This window comes from Crocodylus siamensis, chromosome 4, assembly GCF_052110815.1.
Source record: "Crocodylus siamensis isolate JL-2025a chromosome 4, ASM5211081v1, whole genome shotgun sequence".
Classification (NCBI taxonomy): domain Eukaryota; kingdom Metazoa; phylum Chordata; order Crocodylia; family Crocodylidae; genus Crocodylus; species Crocodylus siamensis.
Genome location: NC_143398.1, coordinates 55199904 through 55221426, shown reverse-complemented (window position 1 = coordinate 55221426; position 21523 = coordinate 55199904). Strand labels below are relative to the sequence as shown.

The 21523-nt window shown below is 39.6% G+C and overlaps 1 protein-coding gene across 1 annotated transcript in view; it reads right to left on the bottom strand.

Moving 5' to 3' along the window:
- Positions 1 to 21523, bottom strand: part of CNTN1 (contactin 1) — a 473636-nt gene that overhangs the window by 29246 nt on the left and 422867 nt on the right. Inside the window, exons 23-25 of the mRNA XM_090042334.1 lie at positions 15930 to 16116; positions 12159 to 12271; positions 10860 to 11016 (exon numbers count right to left, since the gene is read on the bottom strand). Coding sequence (XP_089898460.1) covers positions 10860 to 11016; positions 12159 to 12271; positions 15930 to 16116 — 457 coding nt within the window. The remainder of the gene's footprint in view (positions 1 to 10859; positions 11017 to 12158; positions 12272 to 15929; positions 16117 to 21523) is intronic.

Here is a 21523-nt window from a genome sequence, read left to right as displayed (position 1 = left end):
ACCAAATACATGAGACCCTGTGGGCATTTTAGTTAGAGTGGCTCCCAGGAGCCATTTTAATTAAAATACCGGTCACCACCACCCCGAATCATGTGTATAGGCACCCCATTTTCATTTTTTTCAACTCATGTGTGAAGCAGCCCCTCACATAGCTTGCTGTTGACCCTTATTACATGTTTGTTTGTTTGTCTGTCAGGAATGTAATGAAAATAAAGTAATAAACTCCTGAGATGCAATGAAGTGAGGTCTGCTTGTTACTCACTCTTTCAGTGCTGCTGCAGCTCATACATTGAAGTCAAGGCTCTCTAATTGAATCACTGTGCCTCAATTTTCTGAGTTGTCATGCTGAAGAACTAAGGAAAGAAAGCAGTCAATAGGCCTGCCTTCTGGTGCATCTCCATTCACTGGTTTCTAGTCTTCTTAGCTTGGATACAATTAGACAGGCTAAGTACAGACAGTCAAAAGCCCCTGAGACTGCATAGCTTGAACCCAAAAGCAAGTGAACATGCATTCACTTTTGATTCCAGAAATGCAGCCACATGCCTGCAGTGGCTCAGGCCAGAAGCTTGGGGGCAATGGAACATACCTTCCTATTTAGCTGAAGCAGACAGCTTGGGCCAAGGCTAGCTTGCATACCCTGTGGGGCAGAGGGTTGTGGAGGAGGTGCAAAGCATCCTGGGAATCTGGGAGACTGTGAAATAGCTTGAATCTTGAAGGGATATGGGACAGAATTTCAATAAACTGATTTAACATAAATCAGTTAAGTCTGATAGCACATCTATCCAGGTTTATCCTGAATTGGTTTTGGCCATTTTAAAAGTGGTTTATGTACACTGAACTTCTGTTGTGTTACAGATTTGAACTGGTTTCCAATCATTTATACCAGTTTATGTGTAACTTCTGTCTGTAGCCTCTATTATATAATAGTTTGCAGCAATCTGTTTTACTACCTGCTGTAAGTGATATAATATTTCCTCTCATTTGATGAATAATACAGAGGTCTATTTTTCAACAACGCAATTTTAACAATCCGAAAAAGTTTCCTGTGCTAATTTGTGTATGTGTGTTTGCAGCTATAAAAAAAAAAAGCATGCATTTTAAATGTAGAGATTACTTCATTGCGCACAGAGGATAACAGAAATTTTATTCAATTTCCCCCAAGAGGGTGATTTTATAATCATTTAAAGGAATGAATTCACACAAAAAAAGGGTCTATTCTTTGCTGAATGAGAAAAGTAAAGTGATATTCTCTGGACAGAGCCTGGCTTAAATAATTCTCTTTCTCCCTTAACATTAAAACAAGGTATGTGTGGGATTTCAGTGATGCAGTGGCTCTATGCTGGTCTTCTGTAAAGGGATTATTATTTAATTACATTTAATTCTTAAAGTCAGTGTTCCCTATTTTTAAAGCAGAAAACTCAGATTCACTCAAGAACACCTATTCAATTTTAAGATCTATTTTGCCAGCAATTTCTTATAACATAAAAATATAACTGCATCTATCAAGAAAATTGGCTAAACTGAAACACTTGTATGACAAAAAATAATGACTGAATTAAACTCTTGCAGGTTTTTAAAAGGCAGCTTTTGATAATCTTAATGAATTTTACTTATGAGTATCAGTTATTTTCATACAAACTTGCTGGTTTTAATAATGTTCAGCTTGTAACTGATGTTGAGGGTACTGTAAGTCCATTTTTGATAATTATTTCACTGAACTCTTGTGCATTCCTTGAGAGACGTGTACTGAAGCTTAATATTTCATACCCAAATAAGAACAGAGAAACTATATGAAAAAATATTCCTTTGAAACCTGTAAAGTACATAATAGTGGGTGCATTTACATGTGCAATTAATACACACAAATAAACTATGGAGCTTATTGTTCCGGAGCTTATTGGTCCTGGGGGCTGTGTTTTTATGTGCACCCAGTACCACAGCAGGGCAAAGCAGTGTCTGTTTGCAGAGGTCCAGGGGGTTAGTCTGCCAGCCTGGGGCTGTTCCCCTCAGCAAAATGTGCTGTGGAGAGGCTGGCTGGAATATAAGGGTGCATCAGCATGGGACCAGCTGGCAGGCAGCCCCTGCATTGAAGCACCTTCGTCTCTCAGTCAGCAGGAGCAGACTCTGCACTTGCACTGCTGCACAGTAAAAAACTCTGCAGCATTATAGTACTTGTATTTACAAGTAAGTACAATTAGTTTACTCCAGACTAATAGGACCGCACATGTAGTCGTGCAATGCTTACTGTGCAGCTACTTAGTTTACTGTGCAGTAAATGTCTCATGTAGATACACCCAGTATTAAAAGAAAAACCTTAGCTTTTTCTTAATTTCATATTTTGATTTAAATACATCCATGTCTGTTGCTATCTGTAATTTCCTTAGCTGAGTGAAATTCACGTTTTTTCAGTTGACACTATACCTTCAAAGAATATATAATACTGAAATCTACCTGTACCTTTCAGATTTAAAAATAGACGTTTGCCCTAAATGATCCACCTGTGAAACTTTTATTACTGAACATATTAACATTTCTAAAACAACGACATCCATTCTGATCCTGAACCATCCATGTGACTTGGAAATCCTAAATTACAGACTTGTTATCGCTTCCAATTTTTAGTATTTCATCGGTTTAATAATGTGTTCCTTTTTATTAGATCCCTCTCTTGAAGGAAACCGAATAGAATACTTTTTATTATCCTCTAACCACAATGAAATAATCTCTGAATTAAGAATGAATATTTGTTGCTATTTTTTGCATTTTTACATTCATCTATCGAATACCATTTTTTAAAATTTTACAATTATTGCAGATGTAATAGTATGCTAGGATAGTATTTCATCTTAAACAATTCCTCTTCAACAGAATCTACTTTAGATCCAAGAGAAAACTTATTTTCTTGAACTGCACTGAGAATTACTTTAAATATGACTTCTTCCTATACCTCTTTGTCCTGCTAGTTAGCCTAGAAATTTATATATCCTGCTGATGATGAGAGGGAAGAAAGAGAAGGTAATCTTGCAACTGGGATTTCACTGGAAGTCAGTACAGTCTGTAACTCTCAGAATGGAGCTCTTTTTTTCCACTTCTTATATTCTTCCAATCCTGGCTGAGCATTATTATTTTTTAACAAGACATAACATGTTCTGTGAATTCAAAACTGGGAATCATTCTATAGCCAAAACACACTGTTCAACATTTTGGTGTACCAGTTCACTTTAAATAAATTCTCCTGTGTCCTTCTACTTAACCTGAACTCAGACTTCTTTAATCTGTGATCCCCTTCTGGGACTAAAAAGAAATACAGTCCCTCGCAAACTCATGAGAACTGAGACTGTCTGGCATGTCCAGTCCTTAAGCATGGCTTCAAAAGGATCGTTAGAAGGAGGCTGACTCTAGGGAAGCAACAACAGATCAATTCTCAAGAGAATTCTGTATTTTCAATGACAGTTTAATAAAGGTACCAGCTTTCTGCAGATCATTGCCCACCATAACATACTGTATTCACATTACCAGTTTCAAGGTGAAGAAGCCAAAATGCCAAAAAAAAAGTTAGTAAGATAAGGTGGGTAGAGTATAAGAAACAATGTTTGTGTAGGATTAACTTTCAGTAGCTACAGCCTTATTAACCACTTGGTAATTTAGAGGACTATATATGCAAACATCCACAGTGGCCAATCCAAGTCTTAAATTAGCAACGCCTAGAAATGACTCACGAGTTTAATGAGGAAACAACAACAATCTCAGTGCTATCTTTTGCAAAAATGGATTTTTCAGTGGGATGGAGAAAGATTTTAAAAAAGAAAGTAGAAGGACAGTGTCAAAAGATACAAATTCTTTCTCTAGAAGAAAGGCCTGTGGCCTAGACCTTTCTACCCCAAACAGAAGCAATACTTGGGACATGGCTGTTTATCTAGGTAATGTCATATGATTCAAAGTGAATCAATCCTCATGGAGACACTTGATTCATCATGATGACTGATATATATAAATCAAATTAATTTTAATCCTTAAAAATGCAAGAGTGCATTTCCGAATGTATGAGTTCCGAGCTTAGGTAAGAGATAGGAACATACTGATGGGAAACAGGATAACTTCCTGAGTTGGAATTCTTACTCTAACTCAGGGGTGTCCAAATGATGACCTGTGGGCCACGTGCAGCCCATGAGGGGTTAACACGAGGTCCTTGGGCTCCTGCCCAATCACCACTCTGCCCATTACATTTGAAGCAGCAGTGGCTGGGGTCTCTAGATGCCCCCTCTCTCCTCTGGCTTCTGGTTCCCACCCCCCATGCTTGGAGATGGGGCATCAGTATTGGATGGGACCAGGCTGCCTGTACTGTGTGCATGGTGGGAAAGGATGCTGGGTGTGCTGTATGTGCTGTGTACTTGACAAAGGATGGATCCAGGCTACCCATGCTATGTGCTGTTGGTGGGCTGCCTGCATGATGTGCATGGCTGGGAGGAGGTCAGGGTGCTGCATGTGTGGCAGAGGGGAGCATGTTTGAAAAGGAAGAGGGAGGCACATGCATGGTGGGGTGGAGGGAGGGGTAAGAAGCTGGGCTGTGTGTGGCAAAGGGCAAGGCTCATGAGCGTGTGGCCCCTACAGCTTTATCCCACGCTACTTGGAGCTCACTGATACCCATACTCTCTTTAGGGTAGCCCAGAAACTGATTTTTAGACTCCCTCAAAATGACATGAGCACTAGTCAGTTTGGGGCCTGTGAATACCCTAACTGACAGCACTGTTAACAATGCTCACTAAGAAGCCTTGAAAATGAAGGGACATAAGTGTTTCTGAAACTGGCTAACTGGCATCATTTCAAGACATCTAACAGCAACCCTATGCTTCCCCGTCATCATTTCTCTGTAGTTAACCAGAGTATCATTAGGTTAAAAAAACAGACAGTGAGACTGAGACCTTCTACGCTCTTAAATTTCATGCTCTTAACTGATATGCAGCTAACTCATACTTTTTACAACATAAACAACAGGAAACAGGCTTTGTGTTATGCTGATAAGCAAATTATGCACTTATCAAGTATGCAAAACAGTGGAGTACACTGTAGGAACAAACACTGCTGATAATAACAAAGAAAATGCTGACTAAGATCACAGTAAATATTCAAATTACTGCAGAATACATTCAGAGCTCTTTCTGATAATGAATTTGAAGAGAAGTATAAGATATGGAAATTCAAAAAGAACCTGGCTGTTCAACAACATACTAGTTTTGTAATTGAATGTGCTGTAAAATGTGTAAATGTCAAGCATCGGTTTTCAAATTAAATGAGACTAGAGAAAAGGAAATAATAAAAATGACAATGCGCTGAATATCAAACTGAACGATAATGCAAGAGAAAATCTATAGAGAACCTGACATTTTATTTTAGAAGCATTAACTAAACAAGTTCTGATGTTCTTCTGTTTATTCTGCTATTTTGTTTTCAGGCATGAGATGAGAACTAAATACATGAATGAAAAGTGAAGTTACTTTATAAGAACTAGTGAGTTCTAATTTTAGTTACAGTTGACTATCATATGATCTCAAACTTGATCCATGAGGAAGATTCCTCTTTTTTCCATAATGACCAGAAAATAATAGCCTTATTGGGTCAACTGTTTTCTCCATTTAAGTGTTTAAATACCAAGACTGTGACCTGATGGACAGTAACTGCACTGCAGCAAAAGAAAAGTGTTATCTGATTTATTTGTGCTAAACCTGTGCAATAAAATTAATGTTTATTTTAATTGGTACAAAAAGAAATGGCAAATTGAAAGATAAAATTGAAGTGTTGGACCAGTTAAAGGCTAGAAAAATGCATGCATTTCTAGCACTGAGGCTAGAAAAATGCATGCAACTTGCCTTGGAAAAGCTTAATATTTGCATTTAAATACATGAAAGATTTTTAATTTATGCCCCTGGCAAATGAAAAGTGGATACATATCTAGATAGTGCAAAGCAGGAATGCTGTATTTTTGCTCTTAGGCTGTAAGTAAAAAAAAAATATAAATTATTCTTTGTCCACTTAAGTATTTTGAATAAAATGTATGAAAAGCACTGTGAGAAAAGAAAGATTCAACCTTCTTTCAAGAATGAAATCATGTAAAAATCCATGGGCTTGATTCTTCTGTTACTCCTAATTTATGCCAAAATAAGTACCTCTACTAAAGCCAATGCAGTTATACAAGTGCAAGTGAGAAGGGACCATGCATCATATGCTTTTGATTTGTATTCATTGCAGTGTTTCAGACTAGCGCTGTGATTACATTAATATCAACATTATGACAAAACACTGCAATCAGCAGAGTCTGTTTCAAAGAAAATCCCTATTTAATACATTAAAAATAGATAAGCCTGCCATTAGTTATAGAAGCTGATTCCTATGGTTAAACAAGCTGTTCCAGTCTTTAGTTGGTTGTGCTACTAAATACAGAATTCTAACTATGTTGCTCAGGCATTCACTGTAATTGGCAAAAGGAAAAAACAAAGAAAAAACAAAAAAAACCCAAACCCTTGCTGAATAAGACATTGGTTAACAAAAGCCACAGTAAAAGTCTGTATTTTAGTCTGATTAAGAGACATGTCCCAAAATTTAGTTTAATATAGAGGCTTTAGTTACACTCCTAAAAAGAATAAGATGACAAACAGAGAAAACATAAAAAGAGGAGACAGAAAATCAATCCAAATTTGATTTTTGCAATGGCTAAAATAATCATAACAATAACCATGTTATAACTTATTTTTCAGCCGTCACTATACTGCAGTGAAGCAGTGAGGTGGACTCTGTGGATAGGGATCTACCTAAGCTGTGATGAGACAAAGGGCTTTTTTACAGTCTAATCACAGTGCACAGAGCTGTTTTTGTGGGCATTTTGTGGTGGCCCTGCCCATTGCTGCCGGTTGGCAGAGGGCTCCTTCACTGAATCTACATCACTACTGTTTTTGCCCCACCTCTCCCTGCTGATTGGCAGAGAGTGCCTTCACTCAGTCTACCTCACTACTGATTTTTTTGGTTGATTTCGCAGCCAGTGCTGGATTTCCCAGTGATCACAAAAAGCATCGTTTTTCGTAGTTTCTGTGAAATCTGCAAAACTGCAATTTAGGTAAGTTCCTATCTGTGGAGAAATCATTATTCTACTATAGCAACATTTCTGGTTGCATTTTGCATTACTGATTGAGTATATCTTTCCATGTAAGTTTTAGAAGCTCCACTCTGAGCAGACACAGGCCAGACACACATGCTAATTCCCAGCAATGTGTTTCAGGAAAGCCTACAAGTTATAGAAAAGCTGCTATGCGATATGCTACCACCCTGTTGTATAGTTAAGAACAACAGTGGTAAATGGGTTAATCCTCATCTGCTATAGAAAACTTCGTAGGTCTAGGGACAGACAAACATAAACCAGTATAAGTGATCAGAAACCAGTTGAAATCTGTAACACAGCAGAAGTTCAGTGCATATAAACTACTTTTGAAGTGGCTGAAACTGATTTAATATAAACCTAGATGGATACAGTATCAGGCTTAAACTAATTTAGGTTAAATCAGTTGATTTAACTTATTAAACTTCTGTCCCAGATTCCCTCCAAATTCAGGCTAACTCACAGTCTCCCAGCGTCTCAGGATGCTTTGCACCTCCCCCACAACTCCCCTCCCCGCCCCGCCCCCAAGGGTATGCAAGCTAGCCTTGGCCCAACCTGTCTGCTCCAGCTGAGTAGGAAGGTGTGCTCCATTGCCCCTGAGCTTCTGGCCTGAGCCACTGCAGGCATGTGGCTGCATTTCTGGAATCAAAAGTGAATGTCTGTTCAGACGCTTCAGTTCTAGCTACGCAGCTTAGACTAACCTGCAAAGATTAAATCAATTTAGCCTCAGGCTTTTTGACTGTCTGTACTTAGCCTACAAAAGGAAAAGTTGGCCCAGTTGTGGATGTGAAAGACTGCACCATTCTGTTCTTTGAAAAAGGCAGGATTCAAAGCAATGAAAGAAATGTTAGTCCAGCCTGCTTGACTTTATGCTTTCTTTTCAATCTCCCCCACTACTCTCAGCAGGGCTTAGGCTGCATGTATGTGTTCAAATGATGTGTTTTAGGAGAACTCTCCTGGTTTTATTTTTCTCAATGAAAAACTTACCTGAAGATCCACAAACATTCTAATGCTGAGCCACTGCCCTGTTCACATGTCTCAGTATGCCCTGCAGCCTCCCAGTCTGCCTGGTGACAGATGATAGCAGTGTACAGGACAACCCTGATTAGGTGACCCATACTGCCTTGCAGGCTGTGCAGCACAATGAGGTATTGTGAAGGGCCTACCTACTTGGCTGGAGCAGTAAAGTCCAGCCTGGGCACATCTACATGAGCTGTTTACTGCACGGTTGACTTCTGCACCCAAAACCAACTGTGCACTACCAATTCATATTTTGCTGGAAAAGATCATCACAAAACATCATGGTGACATCCATGATCAGGCCGCTGGCACCAATTAGACCTTGTTATTGTTAGGAGGAAAGACCTACCTTCAGTGCAGGTTAAAAATTAGCATCATGCAAAATCAATATAACATGTGTTAAAAGGATTGAGATTAACAAATTGACAAATTCCAAAATGTAGTAATCAATGAGTAGTCATCAAACTGGGTTATTTCTAATGGATTTCCACAGGAATCGGTAGTAGGTCCCTTGCTATTCAACATATCCGTCCGTGATTTTAAAGCAAATATAACACAGATAACATTTGTGAATGACACCCAAACTGGCAGTGGAGTAATAATGGTGAGGCCTGGGCAGTCAAAATCAGAGACAGAGATATAAAAATAAACAAACACAAAAATATCAGAACAATGTTTTTACCTTATCTGTGCATCTTGGTCCTAAGCTCTAAGAATGAAGCTTCCACTTCTGTCCGAGCCAAAGACCTCTCCTAGACTGGTAGTCTGAATTGCCCAGCTAAATCATTGGGAGACTAAGGCATCTTTTGCCCATGAAACTTTAGATTTGCTCTCATGGCAAAGCTTAAGTACTTGTCCTTCTCTGGGTATTTACATATTTCTACATAATTCTCAGGAAGCATATGTTATGGATATAATTTCGTGCCCCAGTTGTGTATCTGTTTACCAGACCAGGAGCTTTTCCTGATCCAATTACAACCAGGAGCATATTTACATCCTGATGTACATAAAGGAAACAGCTACACGTTTGTTAATGTGCTGCAATTATGGTGCGTTGTTTGTACCTGTAATGACAGGTATTAATTTAATGAGCTGTAATTGGTGCTACTGAGTATTAACATTTTTTTTGGTGATGCTACTGAGTGTTAGACTAAATCTACTATGCACAGGCTTTGCCTGCCATGCTAATACGCAGTAGAATTAGTCTTCTGCACATTAAGCACCTTGGGTAGATGCACCAGCTGATTACTCATTCAGTGTTCTAAAGGTACAGTTTCACTTATTTTCCTCACTGGGGAAATGCCCTTCTTTGAACAGCCTGTTTCCAGGTTTTACTCTTGCTATACCTCTAAAATGCAAATTTATCACTGTTCGTAAGGGCCTAGCTGCTGCCCCAGTCACTGCCCCCTTCTCTCCCCACCCACTCCAGTTACATTACTGCAGTCTTATCAATGACCACAATTCACAAAAACAGAAGAATGATAAAGCTAAGCAGAGCTAGCTTAATGCTATCTACCCACAGAGACCACATATCATATTAGTAAAATAAATCCAAGAATATATGTGTGGCATTCCATGAACACCTCAAAATATTGCAGGTTTGTGATTCTGTGTACAGTCTAGTTCTTTATAACATGTTAATATTTAATAATATATTTTATAATATAATATTTAATGTAAATATTAAAATGTTAAAAAGTTAGGGAGCATACAGAGAAAAGCCAGACAAATTATTTAAGGGACAGAAGAAAACACCTCCTTCAGTAGGAGATTTAAATAGCTCAGTCAGTTATCTTATTTAAAAGAAGATTAAGAGGTGACTGAATTACAGTGTATAAATACTTGCAAAGGTAGAATACACTGGATACTAAATGCATCTTTAGCATAAGAAAATAGATAGGACAGGCAGGAGAAACCACTACAAAAAACAAATACTAGAAGCTGAGACCAGACAAATTGAATAAGGAATTAAGTTTTTAATAGTACAATTCACGATGGGAACAAGCGGGGAAGTAGTAGAGTCTCTATCTCTTGATGTCTTCAGATCACACCTAAAAGTTTTTCTGGAAGATATGCTTTAGCTACACAAACTAATAAGCTCAATATAGAGGTAACTGAATGAAACTGAATGGCCTGTAACATATAAGAGTAGAAGCAGGGTAGATTTGCACCTTATAGACTAACAAAAGTATTATGTAGCACAAACATTTGTAGACTGAAGCTCATTAAATTGTTAATGAAAAACAGCTGTTCTCTGGGACGACGCCCTTTTTGAACAGTCATTTCTCCCACAATATACATATTATAACATATGTACTGTAGCTGAGAACAGATACTACTGACTATATGGGCTATGTTTCAAAGAGCAGGAACGGGAGTTTATCATCATAATTGTTTCCCAAACTTTAAAAGACCAATGTAAGTATTGAAATTTTAGCAAGAATAGTGTCTAATTTCATGACTTATTTTTTTTTCTGAAATAGTACTTTGTATGGTATATACTACAGTGATCAGTGTCATGTGTATTCAAAAACTTATTGGAGTGAGAGAGGGGAGCAGAGAGAGGGAAATAAACAGATTTTCATTCTAGACATCTTTTGCCACAAATGGAGTGTATCTGCAGTCTCTACTGTGTGCAGAAGAGGGGAAACATCTAGCCCAAGCTCCCAATATAAAAAAAAAAACTGCCCACCTGAAATTTTGATTTGAGCTACTTCTCCATCTCCTCCTTTACTGTGTGCACGAACCTCAACCACATATTCACCATCTCTGGGGACTGGGACCTCTATTGAATGTTTACCAGTTGAATACAATTTGCCCTCATGTTGGCCATCTGGTCGATACAGCACCTTGTAAAGCCCCAAAATAAGTACAGTTATTGCAATGGCATAGTGTTACTGATACCACAGCTGCACTCGTACAGAATTTTGTTTAATACATTTAATGCATATACACTTTCATGTGCTTATACTTCACAAGAATCAAAACTACATAACGTGTATTGCTGCACTGAGTGTCAAATAACAAAGAAGCTGAGAGAGAGATCGAGAGCAAGAGAGAGGCTTTCCTAATTTATTTCTTTATGACAAAATAATGACACCTTATTTTTAAAACATTTTCCTATATGGGTCCAAAACAGGTTTTTAAATGACTGAGGAAAATACTTTGGTATCAGTGAAGAAGATAAAATAAATATAAATCACATTATAGAATTACAATATTCTATAATAGAAGTTATTTAAGAATATTCTCATTCTTGGAGGCTAGCTTAATAATTTATTTTACTAAAATGTTTCAGAACTGGCAGACTATTTAAAGTGTGAAATTAACATGCGACTTATGTGATATATGAAAATGATTTCTGCTTGTTTTCAAAGGGAGTAACTCAATCTATCAAAGACCTCTGTGTGTAGCATATAAAACTCTAACTGTATTACTTCCAAGTAAATACTAAGGCTAGGGAGGAACCCATTTTACAGGTTTCTGCATACCAACGAACTATAACTAACTACATGTATATTACATTTGTTGTACCCTAGTTGCACGTAACAGGGTGTGTTGTTTCATTACAAACAGATCAACTTTCTTAGATTATAAAGGGCATGTATTGTGGGAACTGGTTTCTAGAAGGACAGAAAAGCAATGCATACTTAGAAATGTAAGAGCAAAATATTAAGAATAGCCTGTGTAAGATTTTCCTTACAACTGAAGTAAAATACATCTTTCTGTATGGGAAGTAAGGCCCTATTGAATATCAAATGTGATATTTCTCAAACTTTTCTATGTTATAGCCCGTTGTTAAGAAAAATAGGAGGAAGTTTTGTGATCACACAGTATTAAAAGAGGTGGGATTTGTGATCTCCAAGTATAAAACCAGGGGCCTTAGCATGAAAGCACAATGGAATTTGAGTGGACACTGAAATTCATTATTGGCTATGAAATATACCATGTGCAGGATATGCAAGTTAAAAGTTATTTTTATAGATCATACTTTGTATCCAGAAACTGCTGATTCATTTGGCATGGGCTTGACATGATCCCAAGTGATGATGTACCTTGAACCAGACCTTACAGAACTGATAATTCTTGGACGTTGACTTGGAGCTGAAAAAAAGACATGTAGAAAGCATGCATAAATAGGGCTCTGTAAACCATTTAAACATTTTAATTAAGGCTTTAAAAAAGAAAATTATGATTGCTTTTTACGCAAATATCAGGTAGTGTCTCTCTCAGAATGCAGTCATTTGGCTCTCACCAGGAAGTTTTTGAAATGGCCTCTTTATGGGTTTGGCTTTTGTGCATTACCAGAACAGAAGTGGTTAACATAATCCTTTTCTAGGGTGTTGGCCAAGTGTTCACCAGCATCTCCTTTAATCTGGATTTAATTATATTCATTTATTGTATTTAAATATTACTACTGAAAGACACTTCCACAACATTTCTCCTTAAGGTAAACAGAATGCCTCATTGCACAAAGTGTAATGTTATAAAAGTAACAATATAAAATTAATCTCCTTATTTGACAGATATACATCTGGAACTTTGAGTCACACATATACTGTTTAGTTTATTGAAAAAAAAAACATATGTTGACCTCATACATTTTTAGATGTTGCAAGTGTACTTTAAACAAACACAGTGATTAATTATCACATTTACTTGAATTTTTTTTCTTTTCCCCAAATCAGCATGGGAGGAAAGTCCCCTTGTCTTATATTTGCATGCAAGGAAACCTCATTAAACACACTGTCTATAATTAAATGTTTGCCAAAAGCAACACATGCTCAGCAATGAAAACCAACTACAAAATTGATTAAATGCATAGCTTCATAGTTGGTAGGGTCGGAAGGGACCTAAGCAGTTCATCTAGTCTGACCCCCTGCCATGGGCAGGAAAGGATGCTGGGGTCCAATGACCCCAGCTAGGTGGCTGTCTAACCTCCTTTTGAAGACCCCCCAGGGTCTTCCAAGGGGCAAGCACCACTTCCCTTGGAAGTCCATTCCAGCTCCTAACTGCCCTGCCAGTGAAGTAGCGCCTCCTGATATCTAGCCTGAATCTACTCTCAGTCAATTAATGGTCATTGTTCCCTGTTACCCCCAGTAGTGCTTGGGGGAACAAGGATTCTCCCATTGCCTGCTGGTCCCCCTTGGCAACTTTATTGGCGGCCACCAAATCCTCTCTCAGCCTTCTTCTGTGGAGGCTGAACAGGTTCAGGTCCCATAGCCTCTGTTCGTAGGGCCTGCCCTGCTGCCCCCTAATCATGTGAGTGGCCCTCCTCTGGACCCTCTCGATGCTGTCCACATCCCTCCTGAAGTGCGGTGCCCAGAACTGGATGCAGTACTCCAACTGAGGTCTGACCAATATTGCATAGAGGGGGAGGATCACCTCCTTGGACCTGCTTGTGATGCGACAAAGTGTGGTTATCCTTCCTGACTGCGTCCTGACATTGGAGGCCCATGTTCATCTTGGAATCAATAGCGACTCCAAGATCCTTCTCTGCCTCTGTGATGATGAAAAGGAGTTCCCCAGCCTGTAGGTATGCTGATGGTTCTTCCTCCCCAGGTGCAACACCTTGCACTTGTCCGTATTATCAGCCCATCTCTGTAACCTGTCCAGATCTAGTTGTAGCCTGTCCCTCTCTTCTAGTGTGCTCACTTCTCCCCACATCTTAGTGTCATCTGGAAACTTGAACAAGGTGCTTTTCACCCCCTTGTCCAAATCGTTGATGAAGATATTGAACAGTGCAGGTCTGAGAACTGAGCCCTGGGGAACCCCACTGCCCACATCTCTCCAGGTGAAAAATGACCTGTCCACCACCACTCTCTGGGTACGACTCTCCAGCCAATTTGTGACCCAGCTGACCGTGTAGATATTGACACCACAGATACCCAATTTTTTAATGAGGATGGGGTGAGAGACAGTATCGAAGGTCTTCCTAAAGTCCAGGAAGACTATGTCCACCGTGACACCTGCATCCAAGGCTTTTGTGACCTGGTCATAGAAGGCCACCAGGTTGGTCTGACAGGACCTGCCTCTAATGAACCCGTGTTGATAGTCCCTAAGCATAAACTCCCCTGCTGGCCCCTCACAGATGTGCTCCTGGATAATTTTCTCAAAGAGCTTCCCCAGGACTGAGGTAAGACTAATGGGCCTATAGTTTCCTGGGTCCTCTTTCCTCCCTTTTTTGAAAATGGGGACCACATTGGCGGGAGAGATTGAAAAAGTTCCCATCCTTCCATCCTGCACTTAGTGTTGATGTCATGTGGCAGAAGGTCACGGATGAGCATTTTGATGACAGCAAGAAAGGTGGAAGACAAAATTGGTGAAATCATGCATCCCTCCTTGACACCAGTTCAAATGAAAAATGGCTCCATAGCAGAGCCACTGCATAGGATGGAGGCAGTCATCTGGTCCTGAAGGAATCTTAGGATGGTGACAAATTTCACTGGGTAGCCAAACTTCAATAAGATCTTCTATAGAGCCTGAATTTTAACAGTCAATGGCTTTGGTCAAATCAATAAGGGCAATATACAGTTCCTGGTGCTGTTCTCAGCATTTTTCCTGGATCTGCCAGGGCCATAAAATACATGCCCATGGTGCCTCTTGATGGTCTGAAGCTGCACTGAGATTTAGGAAGGATTTCCTTGGTTCCGCAGAATTTGAGCAAGGATCTTCCCAGCAATGGAGAGGAGGGTGATACCTTGATAGTTTCCATAGTCAGTCTTATCACCCTTTTAAAAAAACGGTGACAATATTGGCATTTCTTAGGCCAGTGGGAATTTCCTCAGTGTTCTAGATTTTAAGAAACAGTGTGTGGAATTTGTTGTTCATAGTTTCCCCACCACGTTTGAAGACCTCTGTTGGTGTGTCATCAGAACCAGATGTTTTGTTGTTCCTCATCTCTCTTATTGCATGGTGTGTTTCTTCAGAGGTTGGTGGGCTTCTCTTACTGGATGCTGTGGTATGGATTCAATGGTTTCATCAGTCACCACTGATTCTTGATTCAGGAGTTTTGGTAGTGCTCCCTCCAGCGGTCTATGACAAGTGTACTACCATCTTCAGATCTAAGTAGGGTAAGACCGCAAGAGCTTGGTCCATAAGCAGCCTTGACTGCGCTGAAGAAGCTCCACATGTCATGACTGTCAACCAGTTGTTGGATTTCATTCGCCTTCTCTTCCCACAATTTGTTTTTGATTTCTTGAATCTTCCTCTGGGCTTCAGCTTTAAACCATCAAAATGTTCCCTGCTTCTGACTGGACCTATGATGGTTTTCCCAGTCACAGAAACCTTGTCGGCTTTGATCCCAGCAAACAAGTCCTGATGGCATCAGATGATAAAGCCAATTGATTCCATGCAAGCGTCATGGATGGTCTATTTTAGAACCTGCTACTCTTTCTCAACACAAGTGTTATCATTTTCAATCCTAAGATTGGCGAGTTTCTTACTGAGATGTGTTTACAGGGCTCTGCAGTATCTAGGGGTCTGAAGGCATTTGATGCTGTACTGTCTTCAGACTGATTTAGGTTTGCACTATGTATAAGTGGTACAAAAGTACTGCTTAAAAATGTGTTTATAGTGTACTTGTGCCAAGTTTGAAGCAGTTTGAAAAAAAAGGTAAACTGCATCAATTTTGGATGACCTAAGTCTATGGGTACTATATGCAAATTAATCATGGTTACTGCATTTTTGTATTAGTCAAATTATGAAATATGAATAACAAAATACAGAACTTTAGAAATAAATGCCAGGCTCCCTTACTTACGTGCTTTATATGTGACAATATCAACAGCTCTGCTGGGAGGTCCATACCCTGCACTATTGTAGGCAGAAACATCCACATGATACCATGTGTTAGGCCTTAAGCCTTCCAGTTTGGTTGAGTATTCCTGATTGCTCACTTGCACCCTCTGGGCAGCTGCTTCTTTATCATGAGCGGCCCGGTAACGAATCTGAAAACAATTGGATTCAGGGATTATTTGTGAAACAGAATGATACAAAAAGTCTACACAAATTTTGCAGTTTATGATACAGTTTAAACAGCAAGTTCAGGTGCCTGAAAAAGTCTACTTGCAGTAATGCAGAGCTCTTCTTAGGCTCATTTCCTGACATTATGTAGACACACCTTGGATTTAAACACAGAATATATTTAAAGCAACAAATGTTTCAGGCTATTTTGACTTCTTAGACTAGCCCAAGTGATACGTGGTACAGACAGAAGTCCAGCTCCCAGCTGTAACTCAGAATGTTTTCTGCAAAGCTTTCTGAGTTATGTTACCCCAGACCAAACAGAAGTTCACTATTGGTTCCAGTGGGGAGGGGAATCTAGCTGCCAGTTCCCACGGTCCCATAGCAATGGCCACAGCTCTCTACCAGTGCTTGCTATTTTCAGAAAGGAAGGGGAGAAAGGCAGCAGAGGGAGCTCATTCTTGGGGCTCCCCATCTGGTGATGAAGCATGGGGTAGATTAACTGGAGCACCCCACCTTGGGGGGCTCCAATACACCTGCTCCACCATCCAGAGGGCGGTGAACCCCCCCCAGACTGAACTCCCTCTGCTCTCTTCCCCCCCTCCCCTCCTATTCTGCAAACAGAGACAGGCTGGGAACTCTGCAGACACAAGTTATAGAAGATGCTACATTTTGAAATATCTTTGCCAGATACCTCATGCAATGAAGGATCAGATTTTCACCTGATCAGACATTTTTGAAGCTGTCTGCAGCTGTGCACTTGTGTTGGGTCATGGGTATAGACTGCTTTCTGTGGCCAGACTGGGCAAAAATTGTCACTTCAGTCTGCGCCCATGATGATATAAAGAAACAGAAAACACTACAGATTTGACACACAGGCCCTCTGTACATGTTACATGTATTACGCAATTAAATGTTTAATTGGACAATTAATTTAAACTGGCAACGCGTGCAAAGTAACTACCATGCCATAAAAAGGTCCGACCAGCTATAAAATTGGAGCTGGAAAATGTGCAATAACTTTGCAGCTGGTTGCTATCCAGATTTAATTTGCATCTGTAGCAGGGTCTGTCCCTGTGGCTGGGAGTTCTGCAGCTGACAGGGCACCGCTGGAATGGTGAGTCCACAGCTGCTAGACTCTCAGTCCCGGCAGCTGTGGGGCAATGGAGCACCCTGCCAGCTGTGGCACTCTTGACCCAGCAGCTGCAGAGTGCTGCTGAGACTGAGTGTCCTGCCAGCTGTGGGAGTCTCGATCCAGGCAGCATGCTGGTACAGGGAGAGCCCAGGGTGGTGATCTTAGGCTCTCCCTGTATCAGCAATAAGGTGTGATTGATAGGATCTGATGCTGGATCCCACAACCACACCTTCTGCCATGCATGGGTGTGATTGTGCATCAGATCCTATCATGCCTTTACCTGAATGTCTAGAGAGGCCCACACACTTTTTTCCCAATGGAACCATTTTCTTTCTAATTAAGTTTGTGGGAGTTTTTTCCATAAATGTAAGTAGGAGCAGGCTCAGGCCTTAATATAACAATAGGCCCTTTTCTTATGGTCTTTTGCATTTTGAATTTTTAAAATTCAATTTTAATATAATCCTGCTAGACTACACTGTACTTTGTAAAGCAAAGAGCAGACATCCTATCCCTGATCCAGCTGTACAGTAAAGTCCACTTCCCACTCCATGACACTCTAGCTAATAAAATCTCTACAAAGCAACTAGTTCATATTTTTATTTTTGCTGTCATTCACCACATGCAAAGTATTCACTATTCAGTCCAACTCTTTTATGAAAGACGCTGCTTAAAACACTTTTAATAATATTTATTAGCTACTATAACTTTTATCAGATAACAGCCAGTTTTATTTTTCTTTCCATGACTTAGAAGTTTTAATGAGCTATCAATAAAACAGTTTAACAGCGTGGTAACAAGCTTTAAAAACCACAGCGATCTATAACACCCACTGATATCCATTTCCTGCTCATTCCTCTGGGAATGGTATGCTTAACTGTACTTCCACTGACTATTTACTGAACGTACACATCAAAGACACATGACATACTTAATAAACTCACTTCTTGTCAGAAATTATTAGTTTTAGAATTCAGAAATTTTTTATTTTAAATCTACTCTTATTTTTTAGGGTCTGCCTTAACTAAGTCCTAAAGGTTACAATGGGAAGACTAAAGAGGAAGCATGCAAAATTGTACTTTGTTTTAAAATTCAGTATTATTTATTAAAAATATTCAGCCTTGTCTTTATCTCATACATATCAGCCCAAAATAGCTTTGACAGCTCTTTGAAAAATAACTTATTCATGATTTTAAAATGTGGGAGCCTCTTAAATCTATATTTAGTTAGTCACATAAGTAGCTTGATTTTCAAGAGTACTGATTACTCACTGAAGTCAGGAGACCATTTATTTGGGTATCTAAAGACCATTTATTTGGGTATTTCAGTGGCAAATGTAAGCCTAATTATTAAAATAAATACAAAAATAAGTCCCTTATCCAAATTTTCACTTTCATTTTTCTTGATACTAGATAGGGACTGAATCTTCACAGCTTTGAGGACTGGTTTATATGTATGCAAAATTAAAGTAAAATACCATCAGTATCATTTCACAGTGTTTGACACCTAGTTTGCAGATATATAAATCACAATACAGGCAATGGAAACCAAGTCTCTAACATATTGCTTTTCAAGTATTTTCATTCTTTGTATTTTCATTGTGTTCACACCTTGCTTATTAATTATTTTAGGAAATGCTACTTCTTATTTTAAAATGTTAAATATGTTTTTACTACTTTTAGGCCTTGGAAAAACCTTTCCTTAGAAGGCTACAATGTTTTTAAACTTCTTTCCTGTCTTTCTTTTTAGAAAGTCCAAAATGTGTTGGGAGTGGCTGCGTTGGTTCTTTAGCTTCTCCACAGTTGTAGCACTGCAGCTCCATCATTCACAAATAAAGGTGCAACTTGCTGCTTGTCAAGGCCTGTTTCTTTTTCATATACATTCTTTAAAAAAAATTAAACTGTACATTTCTTCTACATTAACAATGAAAAACATGTACAATAACCATGCATTCTTTTGGGAAAAGAATCAGGACCTGCAGGATCTGTTTTGCACTGCCACACTAGAGACCTGTATATAACATTTGTTTCAAATGACAACACTATATTACTGTCCTAATTTATAGGTTGTAAAATATGATCTAAACTGCTTCTATAAGACCTTTTATGTACCCACACTTCTTTCCTATTGAGCCATTATTGCCATGTGTAGAAGCAATGTGAAAATGTCTGCATCTCTTAGCCATTCTCTCTGCAGCAAATAAACTCTTATCTTTCTAAGCTAGTCACTTAGTCTCAGTATCATGTTTTGGTTCTATATGATTGTAATGAACTAACTTATTTAGAACAGCTCAACTGAAGGCTCTATACTACTAACAGCTAGAGGTGTTTCTGCTTTGACTCACTTGGTTGGGGCCTGTACATTTGGCACAAGATTTAAATCCTATCTTCACTCCTGCCATGAAGCCTCAAATGCACCTTTTATGTTCAACAAAGTGGCATCTGTGAAATACTAGGTGGTCAAGGACTTGTTAGTTATGGTATGATTGATGACAATTTTAGCGGTGATGTTGTCATGCAATGCAAGCCCCTGCAGTGACTGCCAGGGGCTTACTAATTCATTTATGCAATGCTCTGATATGTTAATAGACTGCATGCTTTACCTAGGGATGGTGAACACACTAAGGCTTTTGTTGATCACTGGGCAGTTGCCCAAAGCCTTTGAATCCCTCTGACTTGGAGAAACGTCTTACATTCCTCCAGTTTATCTACTCCACTGTAAAACTACATGAATAATAAGCAATACAGAGCTTTGAGCAAACTGATTATGAAAAATGAATAAAATGTTAAGCCATTCCATTGAGATGCATGTTAAATCCCAGCAGGAATAAAATCATTTAAAAATGAAATTAAACTAATCTCAAATATATTAAATCTTGGTTGACATGACTTACATTAAACTTCTGTGACAATCCCATCTGTATGTGTTACACTAGCAATTCTGTACTCCTTTTCCTTTACTCTCTACTTTGGGTACAGATATGTCTATACATTTAGGCCAGAATAATTACTTTTGGAAAATGATTAATTTATCATGCTAGGACTGTTGAGACATTATCCTTCTTCTCAAGAGACCTCTTGCCCCTTGTATTATTCAAGTATTTATAAAGTCTTTAGAGAACTTAATCTTTGCTCTTCTTCTTCTTCACAGGACTGCCTTTTTGTCAACGCATTTCAGATAATATACAGAATTATTTCCCTGTTGCTACCAGCTTGTTCAGTTGCCCTCTTTGTGCAGTATATATGCACATCTTAAACTGTTTTTTTTTTTTAAATTAAAACAGGTTGGGCTAGATTCTAGGCACAGGTTCTCTGGGACTGCCCAGTTGGGAATAGGTATCATAGGGAAATCTCCAGTGGACACTACCAATTCTGCGCAATTCCCAACTTCACCCCTTACTGTACAATTGCAGAGCAGGGTTGTCTATATCAAAACTGTCCAACTTCTAAGTTGGACTTTTAGGCCATGAAGGCTGCACCAGGTGACTCACAGGCCCCCTGGGCCACATGACACATGGGCCCCCTCTACACACTACACGTGTCATGCAATTAACTGGTTAATTGCACATTTACCTTGAGACAAGCTACATGTGCAAAGTACCCATCATGCCATAAAAAGCTCCAATCAGCTACAAAGTTAGATATTGAAAATATTAACTTTATAGCTGGTTGCTATCAAGCTTTAATTTGCATGTGTAGCAGGGTCTCCTTGTGGCTGGGAGCCCCATCAGCTGGTAGGGCTCCCATCCACAGGGTGCACCATGTCCAATCAGGGCTGAGAGTCCCACAGCTGACAGGACTCTCAGCCTCTGGTACTGCTCTGGGTCCTTGCAGCCACAGTGTGCGCCTTTGATTTCTCAGCCCTAGGAATGCATGAAGTCCCTGAGGCTGGAAGATTGCAGCTGCTGAGGTCTCCTAGTCCTGGAGGTGCATGAAACCCCCAGGGCTCTCCCTGTAGCAGCAATAAGGCACGATGGGATGTAACGTGTGATCCCACAATCTTGCCTCCTGCCATGCACACATAGCATGGCAGGAGGTGTGATTATGTGGTTTGTGCATTAGATCCCATCGTGTCTTTACTTGCATGTGTAGAGCAGCCCACAGACATGGTCTGTTGCACCATGTCCCTCCCACTGTACTGTGAATCTGCGTGTCCTTGGCCCTCACTCTCAGCTCCCATTTCTCCACCACCCCAGGGGAAAGGAAAAAGCAGAAGCTGGAGGAGGGATGGAGAGCTAGAGGCTGGCTGGTGTTGCAGCT